Source organism: Drosophila pseudoobscura, chromosome 2 (genome assembly GCF_009870125.1).
Source record: "Drosophila pseudoobscura strain MV-25-SWS-2005 chromosome 2, UCI_Dpse_MV25, whole genome shotgun sequence".
NCBI classification, from domain to species: Eukaryota; Metazoa; Arthropoda; class Insecta; order Diptera; family Drosophilidae; genus Drosophila; species Drosophila pseudoobscura.
Window position 1 is genome coordinate 5,993,593 of NC_046679.1, and position 26,015 is coordinate 6,019,607.

At 45.5% G+C, this 26,015-nt stretch overlaps 5 protein-coding genes across 32 annotated transcripts; 4 read left to right on the plus strand and 1 right to left on the minus strand.

Annotated features, from left to right (window-relative positions):
* LOC13036455 (modifier of mdg4-like) lies at positions 1-25,818 on the minus strand. 25 transcript variants are annotated; one of them, XM_033379514.1, is made up of 7 exons: positions 25,673-25,818; positions 25,154-25,410; positions 24,949-25,088; positions 23,752-24,604; positions 6,689-6,894; positions 6,414-6,614; positions 6,177-6,245 (listed from the first exon to the last, which is right to left on the minus strand). In XM_033379514.1, the coding sequence occupies exons 2-7, from the start codon at positions 25,365-25,367 to the stop codon at positions 6,192-6,194; spliced, it is 1,668 nt and encodes a 555-aa protein (XP_033235405.1). In that variant the 5' UTR covers positions 25,368-25,410; positions 25,673-25,818; the 3' UTR covers positions 6,177-6,191. The 25 variants fall into 25 exon arrangements, with proteins under 25 accessions (XP_003736322.3, XP_033235453.1, XP_033235461.1 ...); XM_003736285.3 differs by lacking the exons at positions 6,177-6,245; positions 6,414-6,614; positions 6,689-6,894 and adding exons at positions 2,005-2,089; positions 2,284-2,620 and having other exon boundaries at positions 25,673-25,817; XM_003736270.3 differs by lacking the exons at positions 6,177-6,245; positions 6,414-6,614; positions 6,689-6,894 and adding exons at positions 3,439-3,680; positions 3,749-3,864 and having other exon boundaries at positions 25,673-25,817.
* pre-mod(mdg4)-Z lies at positions 10,730-11,947 on the plus strand. 2 transcript variants are annotated; one of them, XM_015183384.2, is made up of 3 exons: positions 10,730-10,938; positions 11,045-11,257; positions 11,317-11,947. In XM_015183384.2, exons 2-3 carry the CDS (start codon positions 11,077-11,079, stop codon positions 11,463-11,465), a joined length of 330 nt encoding a protein of 109 aa, XP_015038870.1. In that variant the 5' UTR covers positions 10,730-10,938; positions 11,045-11,076; the 3' UTR covers positions 11,466-11,947. The 2 variants fall into 2 exon arrangements, with proteins under 2 accessions (XP_015038870.1, XP_002137125.1); XM_002137089.3 differs by lacking the exon at positions 10,730-10,938 and having other exon boundaries at positions 11,033-11,257.
* pre-mod(mdg4)-AD lies at positions 14,938-17,586 on the plus strand. Of its 3 annotated transcripts, XR_004469083.1 has the most exons (4): positions 14,938-15,030; positions 15,411-15,969; positions 16,690-17,082; positions 17,174-17,586. XR_004469083.1 is itself a non-coding variant. In XM_015183386.2 (2 exons), exons 1-2 carry the CDS (start codon positions 15,834-15,836, stop codon positions 17,007-17,009), a joined length of 456 nt encoding a protein of 151 aa, XP_015038872.2. In that variant the 5' UTR covers positions 14,949-15,833; the 3' UTR covers positions 17,010-17,085. The 3 variants fall into 3 exon arrangements, 1 of the variants encoding a protein (XP_015038872.2); XR_001451599.2 differs by lacking the exons at positions 14,938-15,030; positions 15,411-15,969 and adding an exon at positions 16,373-16,554; XM_015183386.2 differs by lacking the exon at positions 17,174-17,586 and having other exon boundaries at positions 14,949-15,969; positions 16,690-17,085.
* pre-mod(mdg4)-X lies at positions 15,877-16,178 on the plus strand. The gene has a single exon (XM_015183484.2). The coding sequence runs from the start codon at positions 15,928-15,930 to the stop codon at positions 16,147-16,149; it is 222 nt and encodes a 73-aa protein (XP_015038970.2). The 5' UTR covers positions 15,877-15,927; the 3' UTR covers positions 16,150-16,178.
* On the plus strand, positions 17,409-18,940 carry pre-mod(mdg4)-V. Its single transcript, XM_015183478.2, has 2 exons — positions 17,409-17,524; positions 17,687-18,940. The coding sequence occupies exon 2, from the start codon at positions 17,728-17,730 to the stop codon at positions 18,214-18,216; it is 489 nt and encodes a 162-aa protein (XP_015038964.2). The 5' UTR covers positions 17,409-17,524; positions 17,687-17,727; the 3' UTR covers positions 18,217-18,940.
* Positions 25,819-26,015: the final 197 nt, after the last annotated feature.

A 26,015-nucleotide genomic window follows, 5' to 3' on the forward strand; every position in this document is an offset into this window, starting at 1 on the left:
TGTTTGTTAGATATGTCTCAAAATGGACATGAATATAGATTTGTACATAACTACATTGAATTACAATAAAGAACCCAAGATTGTTAAAGAATAAGAAAATGGAATGGAATCACTAATGGCATACGATATAAATTAATAAGCTAGTGGTACGTAGAGTTCTTGGGTCTGTGCTACTTGGAGCTGGAGGTGTCCTGCTTTGGCTCCTTCTCATCTTTACTATCTACTTTTTCCTGAGGCTGGGCTTCGTGGTTGTGCTGCTGGTTCTTGATGACCAGCTCTCCGGTCGTCGAGCAGGTGATGATGCGAGCAGCGCAACGCAGATATCGATTTCGGGCACAGAGCCAATAGGTTTTGGATCCCCGTGAGTTGTTCCGGTAGTACTCGAATCCGCCCATCAGCAGTTTGGGCTTACCTTTGGTGCCCTTGACAATCATGATTCGTCTCTTACGTATAATATCTGCAAGAAATAAAAAGTGTTAACCTAATCAGTTGGGATTTCAACAAGAGAAACGTTCTAGACTATGGATATGCATTCCATTCCATCCGCGACTAATTACATTCTTTACCTGTTTGTATCGCGAACATTTTATACATACATATGTACACATTTATCATCTATAACTCTTTTTTTTAATCGGTTTATGGTTATCCTTAATTATATTAATCATCATTATATGCTTAAACATATCAAGAATTTTTCAAACTATTTTTATAGTGAAACACTTTCATCCAACGATTATACAGTATTTAAGAACAAATGTAAACAAGACGGAACTAAACGAATAATGTTCCATTTTATTTTCTTTTTTATGGAAAGTGGAAAGACATTGTTATGGTTAGTGTCACAGATGCGAATGCTTCGCAAATTTGATACGGTACACCTCCTGGCCGCTTTTCAGCTTATGTGTTGTGGCCCGCACCTTGCAGTTGGCACTCCGGTAGCGGGCACAGCGCCAGTTGACGCTGTTCTTCAGCTTGCGATCCATCACGAACTCGTGCCTGTCGATGATCAGTTTCAGCTTCTTCTTTCGGGTCCTGGTGAACGAAGCCAAATGTAAAAATTCTGAAATGGAGAATACATTGGATTAGTGGTAGGGTCTGTCTGGGATCGGTGGACAATCTGGGCGTGTGTTCAAATGAGGACCTTATATTACGGGCTGTTTACAATTGGGGTTTATTAGGTGTGAAATAAAGCTGAGATCAAAGCATACAGAAGGAGTTTAAGATTACAAATTAAATCTATTTCAGCCTGCGTCCGTTGGCCGTGGGGGCATGGCTATGCTTGCTCGAATGGATAATATGTCCGCGAAGCGTGTGGATCCGACCATGGCACTTGATATGGGTCGTGTACTGGGTGCAGCGCCAGTAGATCTTTTCGTTGACGGTCTTCTCCCGGACATAGGAGTAGTCTTCGTGCAGCAGCAGGGTACGTCCCTTCTGGCTCAGGCTGTAGGTAAACTCTGAAATTAATAAAAGTACGAACAACTTTGTAAGTATAAAATAGTAGATAAATAAAATGGTCATTCATGAGCTACAGCTAAATAGATTTCAGATAGATGAGTTTTTCATTTTTTGTTGGCCTTAAAACAGAATTTAGTTTCGATTTATTCTTAATAATTGATGGCTTTTCTGCTTTTCTCAAATTTACACATAATTCTACGCGCCCTCTCTCTATCTCTTTAGATGGACTCATGCGTCAGTTCCTGGAGTTGCTCGACCTCCTCCTCGTGAAGATCGAAGCCGACGGCGTTCCCGATCTCACAGTCCAACTTGGCGGTCATCTGACGGGGCTCCCTTAGCGTCTGCATCTTGCTGGAGCTGTACTTGTTGCGCTTCAGCTCGGCGTGCATATGCTCTGCCTTGGCGATGATGAATTTCGGTGGCGACTCCTTCAGCATAGTGATGCGTGCGGGACACTTGAGCTTCTTAGTGGCCATTGAGCTGCAGCGCCATAATATTTTCTTCTTGTTCTCGCTCATAATCAGGAAGCGTATGCCGTTGGCCATGATGGCGGGTCGTCCGCGCAGGGATTGGGTGAAGAAGACAAGTACATCCTCCGGATTGGGCACCTCATCGTTGGCCAGCACAACTGCAAAAAGGAAACGAAATGCAAAAATGCAGATTAGTGTCAGTGGAAAGTGTAATTTCGGGGCAAACACAAAAAAGTAAGTGGACAAGTTCGACGCTCCTCGTTTGCACTCGGCTTAAGTTTCTCAAGATTTTATTTACAGCTCAAAGAAGGCCAATGTGATTATAAGACGATAGACTTAGCACTTAAATTACATATGGAACAACTCCATATCCATTGCCTCGGGCAGACTTCTCACGCTGGCAACCACAGGCATTGTCGTTCCCTGCTTTGACTTGCGATTCGGCCTGATGTGACGGTGCTCGTGTATCTGGCGGAAGTCCCGGGTGTTTGTCTTGCTCATGCAGATGAGCACGGGACAGCGTGTGGGTCGGTAATACCAGTGACAGCGCCAGTACAGATTCGTCCGGTTGGTGTTGTTGCGGAAGAACTTCATTCCGTCCAGCCAGAGCAGCTGCCCGCCGCGCTTCGATACAGAGAACTGGATGTTGGGATGGCTGCCCCTGTAGTCGCCTCGGCCATGGATCGAAACTGAAAGCAACCGAGAAAGCAATAATACATGTTAGTATGGATTTTGTCAAGCTCTGTAGACAGCATCTTCTGTGGGAAAAAAGATATTACATACATTCATTATTAAAAGACGACTTGACATTGGTTTCCTTTAATACACAGAATTGCACACGCTTATCAACTAAGTAGCTAAGTATCTATATCCCATTTAGAAGTCAAAGCAGGGCTTCGGTTTGAAATTGCGGAGGGGCGGCGGTGGCCGAGAAGAGGTTGCCCGTGGCGGTGATAAATCAGGTTCGGTCTCCGAATCGGGCTTCTCATCAGGCTCGCGAGCAGGCTCTTGGTCAGGATCCCTATCGGGCTCCAGGTCAAGTTCCCTGTCGGTCTCCGGATCAAGCTCCCGTTCGGTCCTGCCCTCAAGGTCCTGCCCATCTGGTTCTCTGCCCGCCGATGCACCGGGCAGCGGCTTAATCTCAATATCGTTGCTCTCCATGTGCTGGTGCTGGTGACACAGTCGCAAGATCAGCGTGGACTCGTCGTGTATAGCTATGGCGGGACAGCGTTCTTTGTAGTAGTTGCGGCACTTCCAGTACTGCAAATTACCCCGCTTCTTGTTACGGAAAAAGCGAAAGCCGTTGATGACCAGCAGCTTGCCGCCGTTCTTCTTGGAGTCCGCAAAGTCAATGTGAAAGGCTGTGGATTAGAGAGGAGAGCCCGAATTAGTAGAGTATAAAGCTATGCACAGCAACAGCAAGACTTAGCCTAATCTTAGACTAATTCCACGTCGAGTTAGGATTCAACACACATTGATTTATTTATAAATAGCTGCTAGTCCATCCGCCAGACAACATTTGTGCTTTGGACAATCAATTACTTAGGGCTAGGCTTAGGTAGATCTCTTTTCCCTCTTGATCAGCTTGGGGGAGATTCTCGAGCACTCTTCCAACAGGGACAACTGCTCCGTGAGGGTCTTTTGGGGAAATTTGCGACTGTGATCGTGGTCAAAGCTGCACTTGATGACACGGGATTGGCCATTCTTGTCCAGTTCGGTCACAACTCTGGATCGACACACAGTCACATCCTGAGGGGTAGACAAGCAATTACATATACGATCAGTTTAAATGCCGTATTCCAAGAGCAAATACGCACCTTTTTGGAGCAAATCCAGTAGGTGCGCGTGGCAGAGCTGCGATTCTTGACGAACTTCTCCTCGTGATGCAGCAGCACAGTCCTACCCCGTTGTCCTTTTCCAAAAACTGCCAGCTCTGCAAAATGTTCAAGAATGGAATTAGTAAACGATATGGAATGGTTCTTTAAATGTATGATATGGTTTACATATATGCAAATGTGAGGAGGAAAATCGAATCGTAAGGCTAGCTTTCAATAAGTTTATTTGATCATTTTCAAAAAATTGGGAAGTTCTACTCATGATTATGTACACCCGAAAGGGCCACAGAATAGGGCTTGGTCCTGTGTGTTATTACGTGCGCCTTGCATTTCCTCTTGCAACAGACCCAGTAGACGTTGTCTTCATAGTTGCCATGATGCTTGTACCGCCGTCCGTTGTAGTTCAGGATATCACCACCACGAGTCTGGTCGAAACTAACGAGATCCCAGTTGTCCCGCGTACGGGTACATTCCCGCTTTTCGGACAGTCTATAGCGTATGGTCTGTGGAACCGTAGTCTTGGGCAAGAAACTCTCATTGCCAAAGATGCCCATAATAGACGGATCGTGTTCCATAAAATCTGCAAGAGAAATAAGAAACAAAAAAAGAGAACGGAAAATATTAAAAAAAAACTTATTTCTAATACATATTTTAGTAAAAATAAAACGACAATGGCACATTATTACAAAAAAGGAGCATTCATATATTTAAGGTTAATTAACAAAAATGTACGAGTAAATAAATATTTATAACCAGCCACCACCAGAGCCTTCAAGCAGAAATCATAAAATTCAGCTAAGCAAAAAAATAAAAAGTTAAATTAAAATTAGAAATGAGGTTATTTGAGGGGGGAACTTACCTGTCCGCCAATATACCAGTCCAGGATACACGATTGTTTACTCTATTTGACTGGGAACCGGGTAAAGATTTAAATATTTATTGGAAATATGCTATTATTAGTCTAGTTATTATTTAGGATATTGCTGTGCTTAAGTAAAAGCTGTCTAAAACTACGTGAGTATCTCCGTTACTGGTGATTGTGCACACCACTGACGTCGTAGCGGGACTGCCCGCTGGGCAGCACATGCGTAATGATCCGTGAGCGGCATTGCTTGCGCCACTTGCTGCACTTCCAGTAGACCTTGTCCTTGTAGGAGGCATTGCGCAGATAGCGATGTTCGCCGCAATGAAGGATACAGTTGCCGGCGGGCGTCCTGATGTACTGCACATCGCTCTTGGCGAGCCGCACGCGCTTCACAATATGCTGCTGTGGATATCGCCGCGACAAGGTCATCATCTCGAAGGGCTCTGAAAGGCAGAGGAAAAGGTCACAGATTAGTGGTATATCGAATGGTGAATGGATGCTTTATCTTCTGGTTATCCGCTTCTGCAATGATATAACAGCCTAATTACACAGGTATTAATTTTATTTTTAACATTATAAAGTATTCCCTAATTTTGTTTTATGGCTAAAGGCTGAGCTTCGTTTCGCTTCGACTCATTGCAGCTGTTGCAAGTCCTCGATGCTTAGATTGAGCGAACGCAGCTCCAGCGTGAGATCCTCGTTGTGCGTTTCCGTTTTGATGTAGCCGGGCATCGGTTTGCCCGCCCTGCAGCGGACTGCCTTGACCAGCGGACTGGTCAGGGAGAGACGCTTCTTTCGCTCCATATTCTGGCAGGTGTGATGGCACGACTCCAGCACAATCTTGTGCACGCCATCGACCACGTTGGTCACAACGCGAGCATTGCACTTTGTGCTGCCCTGCATCGAAAACAGATAGACAGAGAGAAATGTTAGGGCGCCTACGATACTGTCAGGTCTAGTTCTAGATTACTGGTTGATATTATTGCACTGTAGAGTATTGTCTCTAATCCTATGGGTTGGATAGACTCACCTTCTTGGAGCAGATCCAATACGTTTTCAGGTTACTGCGACGATTGCGCACATAGTTGTGGCCGTTGAATGCCAGCAGCTTGCAGCCGCGCTGTCCCCGGATGAAGGTGAGCAGGCTGTGCTTGATGATGCCCTTCATATCGTCCATGTCCGGGAAGTCTGTAACGATGACAAACGAGTGTTTAGTGTGGGGCTCGATGGAAGAGAGGCAGGCGTATACGCGTAAGCATAAAATACGATTTGGTTTCTGGGGGCAACTCTTTGTATTATCTATTAAATATTAAATATATATGTATTTATTTTGCTATACACATGGCGGTGCACCCGGGTCTCGAGGAGGATGCGTGCTGAACTATAGTTAGGACTACATCTAGTAGGGCGGATGGTTGTGCTCATCGCACTTGATGGTAACATCGTGATCCTGCACGGTCACCACGCGCGCCTTGCACTTGTGGGCGCCAGCCCGGGCACAAGACCAATAGGTCTTCGAACCCGTCGACTTGTTCCTTGTGAACGTAAAGTCGCCAATCTTCAGCTTTCGGCTGCCGCGAAAGCCGGTGATGTACGAATAGTATGAGACGGTATCTGCGAATGGCAAGGAAACAGAAAATGGTTAGTACAATGATCCTCGGGCGCCTGGGATAACAAAGATCTTATGCAACAAAAACTGAAACTAGTTACAACTTGGCTAACTTGAGTTTTATTAAGGCTGAAGTGTACATTAGGCTTAAGACTAGTCCGCTAAGTGGCTACCGAGGGTGTGGCGAGTGGATCTGTTTTTGGGTCGGACTGATCCTTGCCCCGATCAGCCCGGGCAGCCGCCTCGGCCTTCTGGCGCTTCAGGGATCCGTATTTGCGCGCCTTGGTGATGACCTCGTGGTTGTGCTCGCTGTTCAGTATCGTAAGGGTGTCCGATTTGGTTTTGAGCCGCGCCCGACACCGCAGCACGGCAAACTGAAAGTGCAAATAGACAATAGTTTGGGCTGTGGCAACACCAGGCTGTGGCTGTTTCTGTGGGGAAAACTCACCTGGGAGCAGCGCCAATAAGTGACATCGTCGCGACAAATGTGGCGATTGAATGTGTGCTGTTTGAGCATGATCTGCCTGGTGCCGTACTTGCTGACGATGAAGAAGGGCGTGTTGGTGCTGACACCGGAACCGGCCTCCGCCGTGCCATTGCCCAGCTCCATGGTCGTCTCGCCCACATCGACGCTGATGTGATAGTCGAACTTTGCTGCAATGGTAAGACGGGAGGGGGTGCGCGGGTTAGTTGTCTGGCTGCTGGCTTTTGTCGGGGTCGGATTCGGATCGCAGCCGCCCCTCTCCTCTCCAATGAGAAATAAAACACTCGTGGGCTTGATTTGTCAATTGTTTGGTTTACATTTGGGCAAAACATTGATTACTGTCTAACAATGGATTGCTGTTAAGTCTAGGGCTAGGGCTAGATCTATGGTGGAACTAGGGCTAGGGCTATATTATACATACAGATCCTTCCAGCACTAGCCGCAACAGTGCGCGGCATGACCGTTGTGCTTGGTGAGACGCGGCTTGCGGCTGAGCTCCACCAGGACATAGTGGGCCTTGCAGTTGGGCGTCAGGCAGTGGTAGTAGGAGCGGTACTGCATGGCGCGAATTTTCTTGTACAAGCGACCGCTAATTGTCAGAAACTCGCCCGAGGCCGTACGCTTGAACTTGACTGCGTCCTGAACGGACGGCGGTGTCGATGCTCCTGCTACTAGGAAATTGTGGGAGATTCAAAGGGAGAGGGTGAAGGATGAGATGATAGGATGATGAGATGGTAGAATGATGAGATGGGAGCTTAGGCTAACACAACTACAACACAGCTAGTAACCTACAAATATCGGTTTTTGTTCTGTTTTTTGTTTAATCTTTAATATTGTGTTCAAAAGATGCCCTTAGTAATGAGCTTGGCGGGCACATTGTTGCCAGTGAAGCGGGGCATATGGTTATGGTCATTCTTGCCCAGCTTGATGCCACCCCCCGTCTTGGTTATGGCACGGGCCGCGCACTTGTTCTCGTTCAGCCGCTTCCCATTGCCGTCGGAGCATATCCAATTGACACTGGCCCTGAAGCTTGCCTCCTTCTTGTACATGTACCCGTTGTGGACGAGATTGTAGCCCTGCTTCTGGTTGCGCATGAAGAAGTACGGCGGCTTATCAAGCCAGGCGCCCTTCGGAAGCACCGCCTCGAACTGGCCCAACGGGACTGCAATGGAATAAGGGAACGGTGATGGGCAACATACATTGAGTGGATGCTTAGTGCTACAGATTGTCGGGCACCGAATCAGAAACTTAACCAAGAAAAAAACACACACACAGAACTTTGGGGGGATCAAATGGTTTATTTTGATAAATCTACTAACATTCGTTATAATAAATAAAACACTAAATGTACATATGTATAGATATGTAGGTATGGCGCGAGTGGCAAGAGGAGACTCACCTGCGCATCTGGTGTCCCGCCATAATTCGGGCATGCGGGACACTCGGTAAAATGTGTGGATCAGGACATGGCATCCTTAACTTCCATTTTCAGCCCATTTTTGCAACTTTTTCTTGAGCCTTGCTACCTTGTTGCCACAAAAAAACAACAACGGTGCTCGAACACGCACATACACACACACTTGCGCCGCATCAGGCACATACACACGCAGTCGCTTCCACAGGACAATTAAACACATATTTTCCACTCTCTACGTTGCCTTTGCACTGGCAAACATTAGCACATACACTTTTCCACATTTTTGTGACGTTTGGCAAGCGATTTACTAATTGCTTTAGCATAAACAAGCCGTTTCCAAAAACAAGCGAAGCAATGTAAAAACAACTACAACAAGATGGCGTGCTCCTAACAGAACGAAGTGTGCACACAGAAGCACTGTTAATAACATATACCATCGATATTATTAATTATTTTGGAGTCGGGATTTCTTTGGTGCTCGTTTTTGTGATTCGAAATAAGCGAAAGTGCCTACTTTATGTTTGTGTTGATAGTTGTACATTTAAATTGATTTTCTTAAACAAAAACAAGATCGGTTAAACTCTGCTAGTGTTGGGTAAGTATCGGGACCCTTATCAGCACTAAACTTTACTACCATTGTAGACCAACATTTTCCACAAAAAATAGTTAAAATAATTTTAGAGCAATTCAGGTAAAATATTGCATTGTTTTTGTTTTTAGTTCAGTAAGTAAAATGATCGGCCATTTACCTGAAGTCGTTAAAAAGCGGGGGCTTAAGTGGGTTAAGTTCGTTTTTTCATCGGTATATAGTTTGGTATATTTCTGAGCGTCAGACTGTACATTTTATCGCCGAAGTCCGCAAATTGTATACTTTTCTAGTTTGGCGTTTTTCACGCTGACGCTTACATGTGGCTTGTAGTTAATATGTAGCATATGTGTAGTTAGTGTGTAGTTACCATGTAAGGACAAGAATTTAGTGGAAATTGTTAATAGGTTGCAATAAATTTAAACAGTCTTGTAGGAAATTGATCGGATAAAAATGTGAGTTCCGAGCTGAGGGTTTTAGCTAGCTATTAATATTCAACGTATTATCAAAACTGAGGAAGTTGTAAAATATATCTTGAGTTCGTCAGTATATTTACGGTATATTTTTAAATTTTTGACGTATTTCGGTATATTTCTGAGGTTCAGTCACACTGCTTACCAGGGAGACCGTTTACTGTATTTTTAATACTTTTCGGTATTTTTTGAGTTCAAAATTGAACCGACGGTATATCGGTATATAATGGTATATTTGACCGATTTAATCAATCTATTAAATTTCATTTTCAAAGTTATATGGAAATCCAATAAAAGCAATTATTTAGAATAAGCCAGTAGAGTAGAAAATTGATTCATTAATCGGATTAAATTATGTGGAAATGGCTAAATGTTCTAGATAGCTAGTAATATTCAACCGAATATCAAAAGCGAGGAACATGATGGTACTTGAACACAAATAATTCGTCCCTATATTTGAGGTATATTTTGAAATTCGTGACGTATTTCGGTATATTTCTGAGGGTCTTTCTGAGGGTCAGTCACACTGCGTACAACAAGCAAATTTTACAATAATTTTAATTTATTTTTATTTTTAAATTGAATAAATGAGCGGGGCGCAGCAGAAACTTGATCACTTTTGTTTTATTTTGTTTTGTTTTAAGTCCACACCGTCGTGTACTGCTTTTCTAACCTGTTGCTTCGTTTTCTTTCTGCAGCAGGAGCCACATCAACATCCACATCGGGGTCCATTTTGGCTGCGATTCCTCCTCGCAAACGCGGACGACCAAAGACAAAAGTCGCCGAAGATGCAGCTCCCAAGCTGCAGCTGATTGACAAGCTAAAAGCAGCCACATTGAATGAAGCCGCCAGTGAGCAGGCCGTGTACCAATCAACCACCAAGGGTGAGTGGGCAGAAGCTCAACTTCAGCTTCACTGCACCTGTTGCATTACTAATGCCCCAATTATTTTTCCTCTCCCTCGAACAGGTGGGGTGAAGCTAATTTTTAAAGGGCACCTTTTCAAGTTCTCCTTCCGGAAGGCGGACTATTCCGTTTTCCAATGCCTGTACCGGGAGCACGGCGAGGAGTGCAAAGTGCGTGTTGTGTGCGACCAGAAGCGTGTCTATCCGTACGATGGCGAGCACGCCCACTTCATGCAGGCCAGCGACAAGAGCTGCCTGCCCTCGCAGTTCATGCCGGGCGAAGGCGGTGCCATTGCATCCTCTGACAAGGACAAGGGAGGAAAAGTAGACCTCCTGGTAAAGAAACACAAGCTCAAGGAAGAAGAGGAAGAGCAGGAAGAGTTTGAGATCCACGAAATCGATGACCTTGAAATTGATGAACCGCTACAGATAGAAAAATCGGCCATCAAGGACGTGTCAGACGAGAAGGATGAACCGGCCGCTGCTTCTACCGACACTGCAGGGGATAACAGCTCCAGCTTGATTGTGACCCTGGTGCCGTCCGAGGAGGATGTTGATCCTAACGACTTCCGCGAGAAGATCAAGCGCCGCCTCCAGCGTGCTCTGCAGAACAAGAAGAAGTAACTGGATTGGGGTTGTCTGTTTAGACACAGAATCCATGCCGCAGTGCCTCGGACCAATTTTAACTACATTTCTTTGCTATTCACTTTGCTATAATTTCTAGGTTTTCCACCACATACAAATATATAAACTACAACTTAATCTAATTTAGATTTTCGTAATAAAATTGATGTCAATAGACTCGCGTGCCCATCCATCCAAACAAAATACTTAGTACGTAAGCCTGCAGACCCTCTGTATATATGTTTAACCACCATTCCATTCCACATTCATTCATGCAAGCAACACTCTAATCCAAATTCGATTCTCTATTTTTCAGTTACACAACATGTCCGAAACTGCGGCCCGCAGATGTTTCTGATCAGCCGCAAGGGCGGCACTCTGCTGGCCATCAACAACTTCCTCTATCGCTCCAATCTCAAGTTCTTTGGCAAGAACAACAACATTCTCTACTGGGAGTGCGTACAAAATCGTTCAGTTAAATGCCGCAGCCGCTTGAAGACCGTGGGCGATGATCTCTTTGTAACGAACGGTTCGTGGTGCTACTTTAAAGAACGATTCCGATTCTCATTGCTTTCTACTTTCACACAGATATCCACAATCATATGGGCGACAATATGCGCATTGAGGCTGCCATGGTTTCTGGGATGCTGATCCACAAAAAACTTAGTTCCCTCACCTACGCTGACCGAACGCAGGGCTCGTGGAAGATTGAAGACGAAGCCACACCCGACCAGTAACCATGTCCATGTCCGTTTTAGACATTCCCTTATCGTCCGACATCAACTAGAATTAAGTTATTGTCTCCTCTATGTTTCTTCTGATTTAGACTGAGTGTACTATTTAGGAGGAGAAGTAAGTACCTTTTTGCATGTGGTTGGAACCAACAGTGTTTTGTCCTCCCCTTCCCCCCAAATAGTCTTGTCCTGGGTGTTGAGTATTTATTCCAGTATATGGCAGTGGTCGTCACAACCTGACGGAAAATAGCTATTGTATTCGTGTCACTGTTATAGGGGAAATACCACGTAAAATTTGTATTTTTTTAAAATTACCTTGAATCAGACGATCATATAATTAATGTATTTATTGATAGCATGCTAACACGTCGCTGCTGTACAACATATGATCTGTGGAAAATTAAAATTGGTTTTTCAATCGAATGGTAGCAAAATTAAAGCCAATTGTAGCTAGTAACTTGCCAAATTTTGTGCATGCGAACGAACTGGATTTGATTTTACTTTTTTTGTAACTTAGGTACACATCTTTTAAATATATTTTACCTCTCGGATGTTTCAATTATTATTAGCTGAGGGTGTACATACGGTTTTACAACTATTTGAGAGTATTTAGCTTTGGATATCACTCGAGTAGGATTTCAATTGGTTTGTATTATTTTTAAATATCTTTAAGCCCCATATTGCCGTGTTTGATTCGGACATTCTTGTGGTTATGCAAGGAACAGCAGATGCGATATTTAATATCGTTTCCCACCATAAAGGTGGATGCTCGAGCCCGGCATCCTTTGTGGTGGTAGCGGCAGCGCCACGATCCGATCATATTGTTGACGTCGCGTATGCGGTGTATGATGAACCTTTCGTTGGCTATAATTAACTTTGGCCGCTTACTGGGGGATAATTTGAATTCGGCGGAGCCATCGAAGTCCTTGGTCTTCCTGCTGTACCGGCGTGTGGTCGAAACTGAAAGGAACAGAAACAGTTTTTGAAGGTTAGCGGGTTGTTGAGGTAATTTGGTGATGGGTCCAGTATAATTGAGTTTAGACAGCGACGACTAAAAGATCTTTCTATGCATTTTTATTTTGTGTATTGGAAAATCCTTAGAGCTATTAAAACTTATAGAGAAGGTTGCACTTAGCGTAGGTACTCTACTACATCGACATCAGTTCGGAAACATACGTATTTAAACCACAGACAGGGGTGCCCCAAATCCCCATCCATATGGGTGCTAGTAGTCCTTGTTGATATAGACAGCGCCGTGGTTTTGGTGCTGCTGCATCAGGGCAATCATTTGCGGCGGCTGCATGGTTAGCGACATTGGCATGGGCATCGTAGGAATAGGCACCGACATGGACAGATGTGTTGGCGCGGCTGGAAAGATTGTGGGCATCTGGGGCACCACGGGCTGCTGCTGCTGCTGTTGCTCCAGCTCCAACGGTGGAGAGGTCGGGTTCACTGGCGCGCATTTGCTGCCACTGACGCTGACATTGACCTTGGCCTGACAATACTGCTGACAGAGCGGCAGGAGATCCTTGTGCCGCCGCTTAATGTGGCTGAGGAAGTTGCCCGTAGACTTGGTGGTGCCGGAGATGAGGCCATAGCAGGCGGTGCAGGTGGCCTGGATGGCGCCTGCCGTTTTCTGGCTCGGCTGTATGTTCCTATAGAACTTACCGTCCAGGATCTTAGGAAGGCTGAATGGCCTGCGGAATGACTCGTCGTCGCCCAGTAAGGTGAGGGCCAATTCGGCAACGGAACCTACTGTGGACATGTTCGTTGTGGGCGTCGGTGTCGTTATGGTTGGCGGCTCCAGCTTAATCTCAATATCTGAAAGTAGAATCATAAGAATACCACGTTAGTGAAGAGACAGAGACATTTGGCAGGCACTAGTCTATATGCAAAACGAACTGGCACACACGATACGATAGTTATTTAAATTTGTTTTGATTTATTTAAGTAGAGCTAGGACGTAAATTATAAGTTTGGCTACTGCTCAGCGATGGACGACTACTGCAACTCGGGAAAATCATCCAGCAGGTCGGCCGAAAGGTCCAGCGAATTCACTTCCGGGCCATGAGTGTGTGGCGATCCAGCTATGCGGAGGGTAACATCCTGCACCTTGGACGTGACCAAAGTGGCGCGACAGCTGTGCTTCACATATCGCGAGCAACGCCAGAAGACATTCTTCAAGCTCTGTCGATTCACCACGTATCTATAGCCCTCGTACACCAGCATGACTCGGCCGCGCTGCGTGGTCGTATATTGGATGCTTGCGCTGGAGCTCTTGTCCTCTAAAAGAGCCTTCAAGGACTGCAGCACACCTAGAAGAAGCAACAGAGTTTCGATTGTGTTAGTTTGGATTGCTTGCCAGAGGAGCAACACAACATGAGGTGGAGTTATGGGCTACTTCATAAGATGATCGAGCAATTAGGTTACTGATTTTTATTAGCCAGTTTTATAAACGCAACAAACAATTTGGCAAATGTGCTCTATACTAATCCTTAGCATTGAATACGATCGCCTTCAGGGTCGACAGCTTGTGCTCTATATATTTCTGGACGATGGATGGTGTCAGCTCTTCGCCGCGTATGGCAAATACCTGGCACACATGGGCTGCAAAACAAAAGAAATGTTGTTATTCTTGAGTCTGGTGAGTCGGATGCAACGCCGGCTATGTACTTATGATAGCATGCAGCAAGTCCTCGTCTGGCAAATCCTTGCCCTGGGCAATCTTCATCAACATCTCTTTACCAATCACCAAATCCGTGACACGCGAGGCATAAATCGCAGGCATGGGTATGTACGCCCTGGCCAGAGCCGCCTTCGACACTAAGACAGGACAACCATCATACAGGGGAATCGCGTCGCTGGGCTTCTTGGTAGACTTCTCGACTGTTGATGTATTTACGTCTTCCGGCAACGGCTTAGCTTCCTTCGTCACCTTTTTGGGCAAACTTTTCGGCACGGACACCGACGCCACATCATCTGCAAGAGCACGCAAAAAGTAAAACCATTATTTCAGCACAGCACTGAGATATTCAAATAGTATATGTATGAACCATAAACGTAAACAAAATAAAACACAGTTCAAGAGGTTCGAGGCTTTATTGGGTCAAGTAATCATGGGAGATCGTACATTTTTAGTGTACATCTGGCTGGGAAAGACCAGGAATCGTATTTATCGTCTATGATTTATTAAATTAGTCACTGCATTTAGCCGAATAAGCCACAAATCTAAGCACGCACGAGACATAGAAATTAAATGGACTCCTGCAGGGCCGCATCGTAGGGCAGCAAAACCATCGAAGGCACTGTCGATATATCGTTTCAGCGAAATGGTATGATTTTTAAGCCTAGAAAATCAATAAGGCGCACTTAAATGGGGTGTGAAAAGGGAGAAGCGAAAGACATTATAGGAAACAATCTGCTCTAATACTAGGAGCGCAAAATAATTGAATTTTTTTTATTTTGTGCCAATTTAAAATCTCTATGGTGTAACCATCGATGGAACGACCATCTATCGATGGTTTTGCAGCCCTGGCACAAATGTGAAAAAAAACTGCAACTATACGATGTAAAAATTGTTATTAATGTTTAATGCAAGTGTATTATTTTATAGTGGATCAGAAATGGGAAAAGTGAATGACCTCATTGAACTGTTCGTTGTGTGATTGGACCTTGGCCAGCCTGGATCTGCATCCTAGCTAGAAAGAAGGGCGTACAAAGTGATTTGTGTGTTCAAAATTTTTGTAAGCGACGCCTCCAAAATTTCAACAAATGTGTACAAATAATAAATCAGATGAAAACAGAAACTACCATGTAACACTCTTTCAATAAAGTGTTATTGCAACATATGAAAACGAGCTAGAATATTATTTGGCGGATTCAACTTGGGCCGAGGGTTGAGCGGAATATGTCTAATCAATATCCCTACCACATCATTTTGTCTTGCAGGGATCGAAGATGAATTCAAAGTGCAGTTGCCGTTGCTGCCCCTGCTCAAGCGGAAGTCAGGCTCTGGCTCAGTGAAGAAGCAAAGCTTCGACCACCTGGACGTCTGCTTCACGCGTAGCAATCGGGGTAACAACCTGCTGACCATAGACGGTAAACCCTTCACGCTTAACCGTCGCATCAAGGATGCCTGCTACTGGGAGTGCGTCAAGCTGCGTTGCAAATACATCAAGTGTACAGCGCGTGTGGTAACCAAATCAAATCAGATCTCGGCACTGCGAGGCCATCACAATCATCCCTAAGTCAAGTCCTTCCTGTGCCATACTCCTCATTTTAGTCAAATAAAACGTTTTTCTGTTAAACCAAAATGCCATTGTAGCTTCTGTAAAGTCTCGACCTGCAATTGGAGGCTTGAAACCGTTAATAATGCCTCGAACTCCTTGCAGATGGCGATGGCGATGGCGTCTACCAGCTGGTGACCAATCGGCGCGGTGGCCAAAACCTCATATACAATGGTCACATGTACTCAGTGGAGCGAAAGTACCATGCCAGCATCAATTGGGTGTGTACTAAGAACAGCAATCTCTTGATCCGCTGCCCCGCGCGCTGCGTGACCAACACCAACGACAACAGCATCAAGCTAAGTCACAGATCCCACAACCACGCCGCCAATCTGTTCAAGGTTCACAAACCACGGCAGTTCACTCGCCAACGCCGACGGCACAGGCGAAGTGTCCCCTAGTCTTAATTCTTAATCTAAGTCTCGCTCATTAAGCTGTAATTTATATATAATCTAAACCATTCTCTGACACATAACTAACCCAGACCGTCTCTAACTCTACTTGCATGCAGCCGCTCCGCGCCGTCGCCTGCCGCAGTACTGCAGCCGCTGGGCCGCCGGCCGTTTTACACTCATCGATGGGTTTCGCTTTGTGATTGGCTCCCAGGCCCAGCAACGCTGCTATCTGAAGTGTTCAAGCTTCCGCAGCAAGTGTCGAGCCCGGGCTATACTGAATAAGGCGAATGGAAAGGTTCAGCTACGCCACGGAGCACACAATCACACACGGGGCCAGCAGCAGCAGGCCATGGCGCGGCGTAGTTCGAAGGATTGAGCAAGTACCAATCTCACTCTTACCAAATAAACAAGGCAAATGTTCCAATATAAACTATTTTATCGCTTTTCACTCATTTCTAACTCGAAGATTAACACATATCGACACATAAAACACTTCATTTCATTCGTTGAAGGGTATACTAACTCGAGGACTCTTTTCTTTTGCAGAAGGGCAGGGACAGGTGCTGGCCGAGTATGTTCGGTCGAGGCGCGGCACCGGCCTGGTCTACTACGAGGGCAACACCTACACGCCCAACGAGAAGCTGCGCGAGGGCCAAAAGAGCCGTGATTGGAAATGCTCCATGTACCACAAGGCCAAGTGTCGGGCCCGTCTCGTCACGCGTCACACACGAATTGGAGATCTCATACACGTGACCAGCAGATTGCACACGCATCCCAGGATGTACGACCACCTGTACAAATCAGAAGACAAAGACTCACGCAAGCTCTTCCCAAAGCTTAGTCCGCACAAGAAAGAGTCCAAGTAGCCGCCACATCGTCTCGTTTAAGACACAACACAGACCTGCGCCTACAACTAAAATAAATCATTATAACATAATTGTATGCACAGTTTTGGCTTTTTATTTTGCATGCCATTTCATTGATTATTTGTTAATTAATTATATTAATTTATTAATTTACTCTTTTGCAGAATTCGTAGCCATTGGCAAACATTTGCCAGTGCAGTATGTATTGGACGAAGCCGGCAAGACAATGAAAATGAGTCCGGTGTCCATTAGGTTCATCGAAGGACAACGAAAGTCGGTGCAGCTGGTGTGTGGAAACTATGCCTATGCCAAGAACAACAAACACGGCGGCACCACCTACTGGAACTGTCGCAGCCGACGCCACGGGCAGGAGTCGTGCAAGGCTCGCCTCTCTACCAGACACCACTCGAACGGCCGGTTCATAGTACACCTCACCCAACCGAAGCACAATCATCCGCCCAGCAAGCGCATTAATCGAATACTCAGCAAGAGTCTCTAAGAATCTCTAGTAGACAGTAAGCCTAGATCGTAAGCAGCAAATATAAATGAGGCCCGCGTGAGGGCAAAGAGCATTAAACCGTCTGTCTATCCTGTATCTATATTCTGTAGATTTAGTGACGTCTGTATGTGAAATGAAACTAACCAAAAGTATTGGCATTCTACTTGTCCGTCCACAGAAAACAGCATAGCCATCTACTCGGCCACATCGCGCGGACGCATGCAGCTCATATATGGCGGCCAGCCCTTCATCTTTGAGAAAACTCTGAAGCTGTCGTCGGGCGAGGAGAAACGATACTGGCGCTGCAACCAATGGTGGAACCAGAAGTGTCGCTCACGTGTGTTCACAGTCAATGATATCGTCTGTCCGCTGAATCGTTTCCATACGCACGAGGAGATTGTGCGCCGCAAGAAAAGAGTTCGTCGCGTGCCGGTCGACACCGAGGCAGTGTCCAAGTCAACCGTCACCCGCCAGCAGCAGGAGGCGGCACAACAGCAGCACCAGCAGCAGCAACAGCAACAGCAGCAACACCATCAAGAGATGCAAGAGCAGCTGGCCAGCGATGCGATGTTGACCACAGCATTGGAGGATGAATCGCCAGCGACCATTGATGTGAACGAGCTGGGGATGCACCTAAAATACGAGGAAATAGTGGCCGATGTCACAGGCATGGTGGGATCCAATCGCGTGGTCAGCCGCGGGAAGTGAGATGCAATTTCGCACCGAATCGTATATACAGACAAGTAGATTTAACTTGATTTTAGGGCAAGGACACTCTAAGATAGCACCTACACTATATACAATATATGGCTTAAAATTCAGATTCTAGCATACATACTACATATACCTACCTATAATTATACTATCTTCTAATAAACTATAAAAGCCTTTCACAGTAAAGAGTGCAGCAGTATCCCTCACAGCCATATTCCAGCAAAGTCCTACCACTATCAGACTTCACTTTACTAACCTGCCCGGGACACATGTTCTTATCTCTTTTTTGCAGAAGACGCGCACAAGTTCTACTTCACCAAGGGTCAGCGGGAGTCCGTCAAGCTGAACTACGCCGGCCATAGCTTTGTGAAGTTCATGCAGAATAGCCGCGGCACAAAGTGGATATGCGCCACCCGCTCCACGACCAAGTGCCGCGCCCGCGTACGCACCAACGAAAATAACTCTCTGGAGATTTTACATGCGCCGCACAATCACGAAATGCCACCAAAGCTGGAGAAAAGCCGCCACCGCCAGAAGATCAAAGCGAGGAAAGTAGAATAGGATCAACCTTAGCGAATCAGAAGACTAGACTCTAGTTTAAGTACGAAATAATGGTTATCGTCATTTTAAGGATCTGTAAAGTTTAAGTGGCCTATTGCCATATACATAGATAGTTTTTCCACTTAATCTCTAAAAATCTCAGTAGTACATGGCTACAGATTGGAGCGTATTTTCTTTTAAGGGATTCTTTTAACTTATTCTTCGAGAGAGGTTCGCGTAGGTTAAGTTATGCTAAGGCGGTAGCCGGGGAGGGTGGATAAAAAAGGGGCCCCGAGAAGCCAAAGACGACGCTTTCCAAGGCCCGGCAATGGCAGAAGAAGTGGGGGACTGATTCTTCTCAGGAATTTACAGTTGTGACAAGCCGACCCCCTGTAGGCTGACGGCCGAGGCTCACGCAAATGTTAGACCATTTGATTATTGTGTTCTCTCTTCTCTTGACAATGTTTTATTGAATGCCAATTATGTTAAGTTTCCATTATGCCATATTTGAATGCAACTCGTCAAAACATGCGTCACACATCCAATTGGCCCCTGGGCAAGCATCGCAGTAGGTTCTGATCCTTAAGAGCCCCTGTTTACCCTTCTTCAGGCAATTGACGCACTTGCCCTTCATCCGTGGCACTCCCACCAATACAAAGTTATGGTTGTTGGCCGATGTGCTCAAGATATTGGCCTTGTTTTTCAGGTCTATCAACTTTTGCATTTGCGGCTGCACTTGCGGCAACACTTTGGGGCTGTTCTCCTTTGGTGTCATCGTACGAATTGTTGGGAATGTTAGAACAACTGTGCCTTTCTGGACTACTTCAAGCCTACGGCGGGGCAGCGACTTCTTAGTGGGCAAACGCGATGCTGCAATGGAAAAATGTTAAAGAGTGAGTTAAAAAAATTGTAAAAACAAACAATTTAGCATAGAATACACGAATAAAATGAGAAGCTGACTTCGAAGCTGTTTTTTACATTAATGTTTATTTAAATCAATTATCCTAAAGGCTTTGAGAAGTTAAAAGAACTTTGTTCTCTAAGGAATAAGATTACTATTGAAAACTCTTGGCACAAACGTCTTAACATGGCTGGGCGGCTCATGGTTATGTGAACCATGCTGAAGCACTATAGCCTTTTGCTTGGTGGTCAATCGTGCGGGGCATTGCAGCTTCCTATACATTGAACACCGCCAAAAAGCCAGGAACTTTACTGAATTCTTGGCGTTGCAGCTGTAGGTGTACCCTTCGTGGACTAGCTGCCCTCGGTAGGTGTAGATGAGCACTGCAAAAAGAAGAAAGCAGAACCATTAGTGAGTTGTATAGCGGGTCACACTTGCATACGGCTTGGACTGCAAGATATGGGCGGCTGTTCAGTCACATTCATTTGTATCTTTATTTTACTTAATTACTTAGTAACTATATTGCACTGCTGAGACCAGGTGGACTGCTGCTAGACTACCCAACTTAATCGTGAATGAGCATCAGAGAGGCGTGCATCAGCTCATGGTCCGTCAGCTCCAACGTTCCCGCATCGCCGACCAATTGCTGCTGCGCCATTAGCGCCTGTTGCTGCTGCTGGTGTATCGGGAGCTGCGTTATGCTCTGCGAGCGGGCTAGCTTCCGAGCCGAGGTGGCTACCGCAAGACGATTCCGTTGCACGATCTTGTCGATCTTCTCCGTGTGCGGCATGTGGTTGTGCAGGCCGCCAGTTATGTTCTTCAGCTTGCCATTTTCAAGGACACAGCGAGATCGACAGCGCTGATCGTGTTTCTTCTTTGAGTAGTTGTGGCAGCGCCAGTACTCCTTGTTGCTCTTTCGGCTGTGACAGTTGTACATGAAGCCATTCAGGACCAGGCAGGGCGTCGACCAAGGACTCTCGATGAAGACCAGCTCCGCGCCATCTGTGAATGAAGACGGGAAGACTGCAGTTAGTGTCGGAAGCGAAGCAATGGGGAGATTAATAGTAAGGTGCGTGAATTAGGACAGAAGTGACCAGACTAGCCCTTCGTTGTGGATTCAATTTATTAGATGGTTAGATACGAACGCGAATACAAGTGATCTTAAACTATGTCGAGAATAATACCAGAGCTTAGGTGGTACGTTAGCTTCTAAAGTCCCTTAGTCTTGAGCAGCTGCCGGTGCTGCAGAGGCTTGACCACCTCTACCACTTGCTCAGTGATATGCTGCTGCTCCTCCTCTTCCTCCTCGTCCACTGCTTCGGCCACAGCCTCGGCCAGTGCCTGCATTTCGATTTGCGTCGCCTCGGAGGCAGGCAGAAATAGCTTGCACTCCTTGCCATCTTTGGCTGTCATGATGCTGATGTTGCTGCTGTTCAGGTATTGGGATATCTTTGGGTTCGATGTACATATCTCAATGTACTCTTCCAGCTCCTCCTCAACTTTGTACAGTTGCCGCTGCCCGATGCGCACCGCATGCGACTCGTGGTTGTGCAGGCGTCGTGCATCGACGAATTCGCCATTCTTTGTGATGACCACCGCCTTGCAGCGGAGCTTGAGTACGTCTGCACAGCGCCAGGTGGTCTGGCCATTGGCCTGAGTAAGTTTCTTGTTATAGATGTAGTCCCTGTACACTAGCTGGGCGTTCTTCTTCTGGCTGCGTATAAACTTGATAATTCCGTCTGCGATTTGAGCGTGCCATGGCAATAACAAAAAGATGACAAGAAGATAAAGAAAATAGTAAGTAGACGCAAGACAGAGTTAGCTAGACATAACTAGGATTACTAATAAAGAGACGGCTTAGGCGGTACGTTAGACACGGCGAAATAAAACAACTATTGTTTAGACTTTGGCTGAAAGCAATTTATTCGCAGATAAAGAACCGCATGACCCACGAAGAGCTCGCATACTTACGGAGGAGTGTATTTCCACATTTATCCACTTACAGTAGCATATTAACAACTATATTTACACCGGGATCAAAGCACAAGTTCACCAAAGAAAATTATCAGAAAGGCTACTGGCTGGTAGTTCGGAAAAACTGAGTATTTGCTTGATGTCAAGGAACTGGACCAGGTAAAAACCAACGAGAAACTACAAGCCATACGCAGGCAAGAACTGTATTAAGCATGACTATTTATTAAAACACATCCGTTTTTATTGCTCATTACATTTATTGCACAGCGTCGCGTCTGCTTCTTCTTTTCCATTTTTTTTTTTTTACATTTAATTGTTATGTATTTCCATAGAGGTGGGAAATGCGTGAATTTGTATCGAATTATATACGATATATCGTGTTGATAGGCGGCGACGCTTGAAATTAACCCATTACGGGTTTTGTTTGTAAAAATCAGTAAAATGTTGTTAAAAAGAACATTTTGGTATTTAAATACTCATCCTATACCTCAGGTATTCGTGCAAGCACACTAATATTTGATATTTTAAAATTTAAAATACCTTTTTACACTAGTGCCGAGTTTTTTTTACAAAGGATATATGTACATAGGGGGACTGGTGCTAACAAAAATTTTAGTTGTGGTTGCAGTTGTTCGATTTTCCGAATATTTTAGACCCGTTCTGCCTTGGTTGAGGGAAAAGGAGCCAATATAAATCCTTAAACCAAATTCTTTAAGCATCAACCATATTAATAGTTCGAGTTAACTCAACAATCGATAGGTAACCGCGTGAATATCCTATGTAATCTAAAAACATCGATGTTTTTCCAGCTCTAGCACACATACACATATTCACACAAACAGTGATAAAAGATAAATATCTGTATATAGATCTAATCTATTCAAGATACAGATCAAACTCTGATGTCAACATAACGAACTTTTGCGTTGTCAACTAATGCTTAGATACGAAGGAAGACAGCTCTACAATAAGGTGTACCGTACGGAGAGCAGAATGAACACCCACGATTGGATCGTCTTATGCTCCTTAATAGCCTGAAATTCGCCGGCTGTTTCAAAATGGCAAAAAAGTCGACGAATACGATTCTGTTCGACACGATTCCACCGCAACTACAAGAATAGTTTATTGAGCATCCTACGAGAACAACACTCTTAGGGATGATCTGTCTGTTATCAAAGCGGATCGCTACCCTTCCGTCTTTATTCAGACTTTGCATGCCGTAGGAAACGTCCAATGAGTTTTATTACAGCAAACGTGAAAATGGGCAATAGTATACACAGTCGCCGCTCATCAGCGAAACCCTGGTTTTGTGTGCTGTGATACCCAAAAATCACCGAGCGTCATTCAAGGAACGAAACTGCAGCCTGGATCGGCTTTGATAGGCGTTCGTGTGGTGAAAGGTGTGCCAACACATTATTGCCTTATCTGTAATTTAGTGGGCGGATACGATCTGTCCTTATCAGCGCCATACTTGCTTATGTTTACAGCTCCATGCACGAATTTAATTTGAGGCAAGCACTACAACGCTTTTGGCCGCACACAATAAAATTCCTGATAAACCACAACCCCTTCCCCCAATAAATTACCTGAAATTTTAAAGTAAAATATAGATATTCAAATAGAAATATTACCATGAAACTGTACAGCCAAACTCCGGTTGAGCTGTGGTCCAGTGGGCAGCATTCCAGGGGTTTGAGATCGTCTTGACGCCGTATTTAAATTCAACACTCTACTCACCTTTTCACTAATTTTTGAAACGAATCGCGGGATCTGGCGCGTTAGCGACTGCCGATCGGCCCATGTTCTTTTGCGGAGTTTAATAGAACACAGGCTTGCTTAAATACTGGCTTGTTAGGCAACGCTTAAATAAGAATCGGTCACAGATTTAAACGTGCCTATCAAACCTCAAGAAGACATGTCCCTTGCTTGCGAGCTGCCAACAGAGTAATTGTTGGGGAAAATATGGACAGCTCATCGGCTGACTAAGGTTGAAGTCTGATTAGTTGTCAGATAGAATTCTTAGTTGCAATTCGCAGGCAAGTTCCACATCCACTTCCACTAATATTACTTAGATCTAATGGCGCTGGGCCGGTCACAGTAAAAATTCAACCAACCTTGAGCCTCAGTGTTGCCTGGATCCGCGCTGGTGTCGACAAACGATGAGTCGCTGTATGTCTGCGTCTTGACCACGGCCTTCGATGTTGTTGCCGTAGCACTGTTGCCGCTAGTATTGGCTGGTGCTTGGGGGCCGGCATCTTCATTTTCCGTAAAGTAGCTGTCATCGTAGCGCATGTCACCGTATGTGTCGTCCTCTACATATGTCGCATCGCCATCACCTGCAGCATCGCCATGGTCCTCGGAATATTCAGGTTCAGCCTTTGTTGGCAATTCCATTGGGAGATCAATGTATTCAGCTTCTTCTTGCTGCTGTTGTTGTTGTTGGGCTTGCTGGCGGAGCTGCTGCGGGTGGAGCTTGCTTTCGGCAGCGGACACGGTCTGCACGGTGATTTGCTGGGGCACCAGTTGCGCTGTAGACGTGGTCGCCGTCTCTGCTCCAGAGTCCAGGGGGTCAATGATGTTGGCGGAGGCGGTGGTGGCTGTCGTCTTGGAGCGCTTCACGCCCCCAGTCAGACTACTGCGCTGGGCAGCACGCTTGTTTGTCGACACCAGCGTCGCGGTCGTTGTCGTTCCGGTCTGCATCTGCTGCGTCTGGATATGCTGCTGCTGTTGCTGTGCTTGTTGTACAATGGCTTGCGGTGCGGATGTTTGGATGACAATTTGGGTCGTTCCCTTGTTGTCATCGCCCAGGCCGTCATCGACGGTCTCGATCTTGTAGCGGGCAGAGGCACGCGGCTGTTGGCGCTGAACGCGCTGGGCCGGTACGGGTTGGGGCGGTTGCTGTTGTACAATAGGTGCTGGTGCTGGTGGGGGGCTCGGCTCCTGCGGTGGTGGCGGAGCGGGATCATTCTGTAATTTTAGTGTTTTATTTGTTTATGAATATTTATGCTTCTGCGCTTTCAATTCGCTGCAAAAAAAAAAAAAAACAACAACAACCACCCAACGCTGAACGCTTGGCTGTTGCCAGGCACGGCAGAGCGAGACAACAGCAACGCACGCCATAAGCATACAGCTGCCATCTCTCTCACACGCGCACGCCTTGTGGCATTCTGTTCTGCGCGTTCGAGATATTTCTAGGTACAGTCAAGCCAACTCTTATACAGGCGTCGGCCCTGTGTATGTATTGCGCGCGAAAGGCACTGCGCTTGGTAGTTGTTGTTTTCTGGTACAAGTACTCAATTTTGTATACTCACATCGGTCAGCCCCTTGATTTGCAGCGACTCTGCTGTGCTAATGAACGCTGGCAGGGCATCCTGTTTCACGTTCACCTCACCGCAGTACATAAACTGGATAAGGTCCTTCAAAGCCGAATGGCTAACGTTGTTCAAATACACTACAAAAGTGTAAAACGAACATTAATAATTTTCCCTCATGCGTCTGCTTGTGCTTGCTACTTACCGAAGGCATGGGTGTTTAGCGGCATATTGGTGAACATCTTGCGGAACAGGGGCGAGCACACCGACAAGACCAGGCGGTGGGCCTTAACAATTTGCCCCTCGGCCACCAATGAGACGTCCACGAGATCGCCACGGATTAGAGACTCGTGGAACCCCGCAGACAGATTCGTGTTGAAGTTGTTCCAACACAAACTGAATTGCTCGTCGTCCGCCATCTTGGACGTTGAAAAAATCAATACTTTTTTGTATATGCGTCCGCTGCAATAGAGAAAGAAAATGCATTAATGTTTTTTCCACATTTCTTCGTTTCTCAGTCCAATTTCAGTTAATATTTTTGTTTACAACCGTCAGCGAATACCAAAAAAGAAGCGAAAATATTCAATACACCCGAAAAAACAGGGAAATTTTCAAGCGTGTGTGTATGTGTGCGAAAAAAATGGCATCGCATCGCTGGTAGCATTTTCTCGCTTCTCAAGCCGTTTAATTCTAACAAACACTTGCTGCTTACTTGGCCACTTACCTATTGGGTCAATATTTTTTAATAAAATAAAACTACAAGTTAATATTTTTCCGAGCACAACTCGACGTCAATTTCACGTTGTTTACCCGGGCGCAAAAATTTTCTGTGTGACCGCGGACTTATCGTTAACCGTTATCGTTATCGACCCTCAGAAATATACCAAAATATACGGTCTCATTTTCAAAATATACCGCGAATATACTGACAAATTGAAGTTGTACTAAAATATTCCTCGATTTTGATCTTCCGTGGAATGTTACTATATATATAGCACATTTAGCCATGCCCACTTAATTTTCTTCGATTGATGAATCAATTCTATACATGATTGACCTGCTCGAAA

Bases quoted from the DNA above. Each gene is read 5' to 3' on its own strand.
- LOC13036455 (XM_003736286.3), bottom strand. From the start codon at position 25,367: ATGGCGGACGACGAGCAATTCAGTTTGTGTTGGAACAACTTCAACACG. The intron at 24,605-24,948 runs GTGAGTATACAA...CTAAAATTACAG, and splicing joins AAATCAAGGGGCTGACCGAT to AATGATCCCGCTCCGCCACC. The intron at 13,284-23,751 runs GTTGGTTGAATT...TTCTACTTTCAG, and splicing joins AGGCAACACTGAGGCTCAAG to ATATTGAGATTAAGCTGGAG.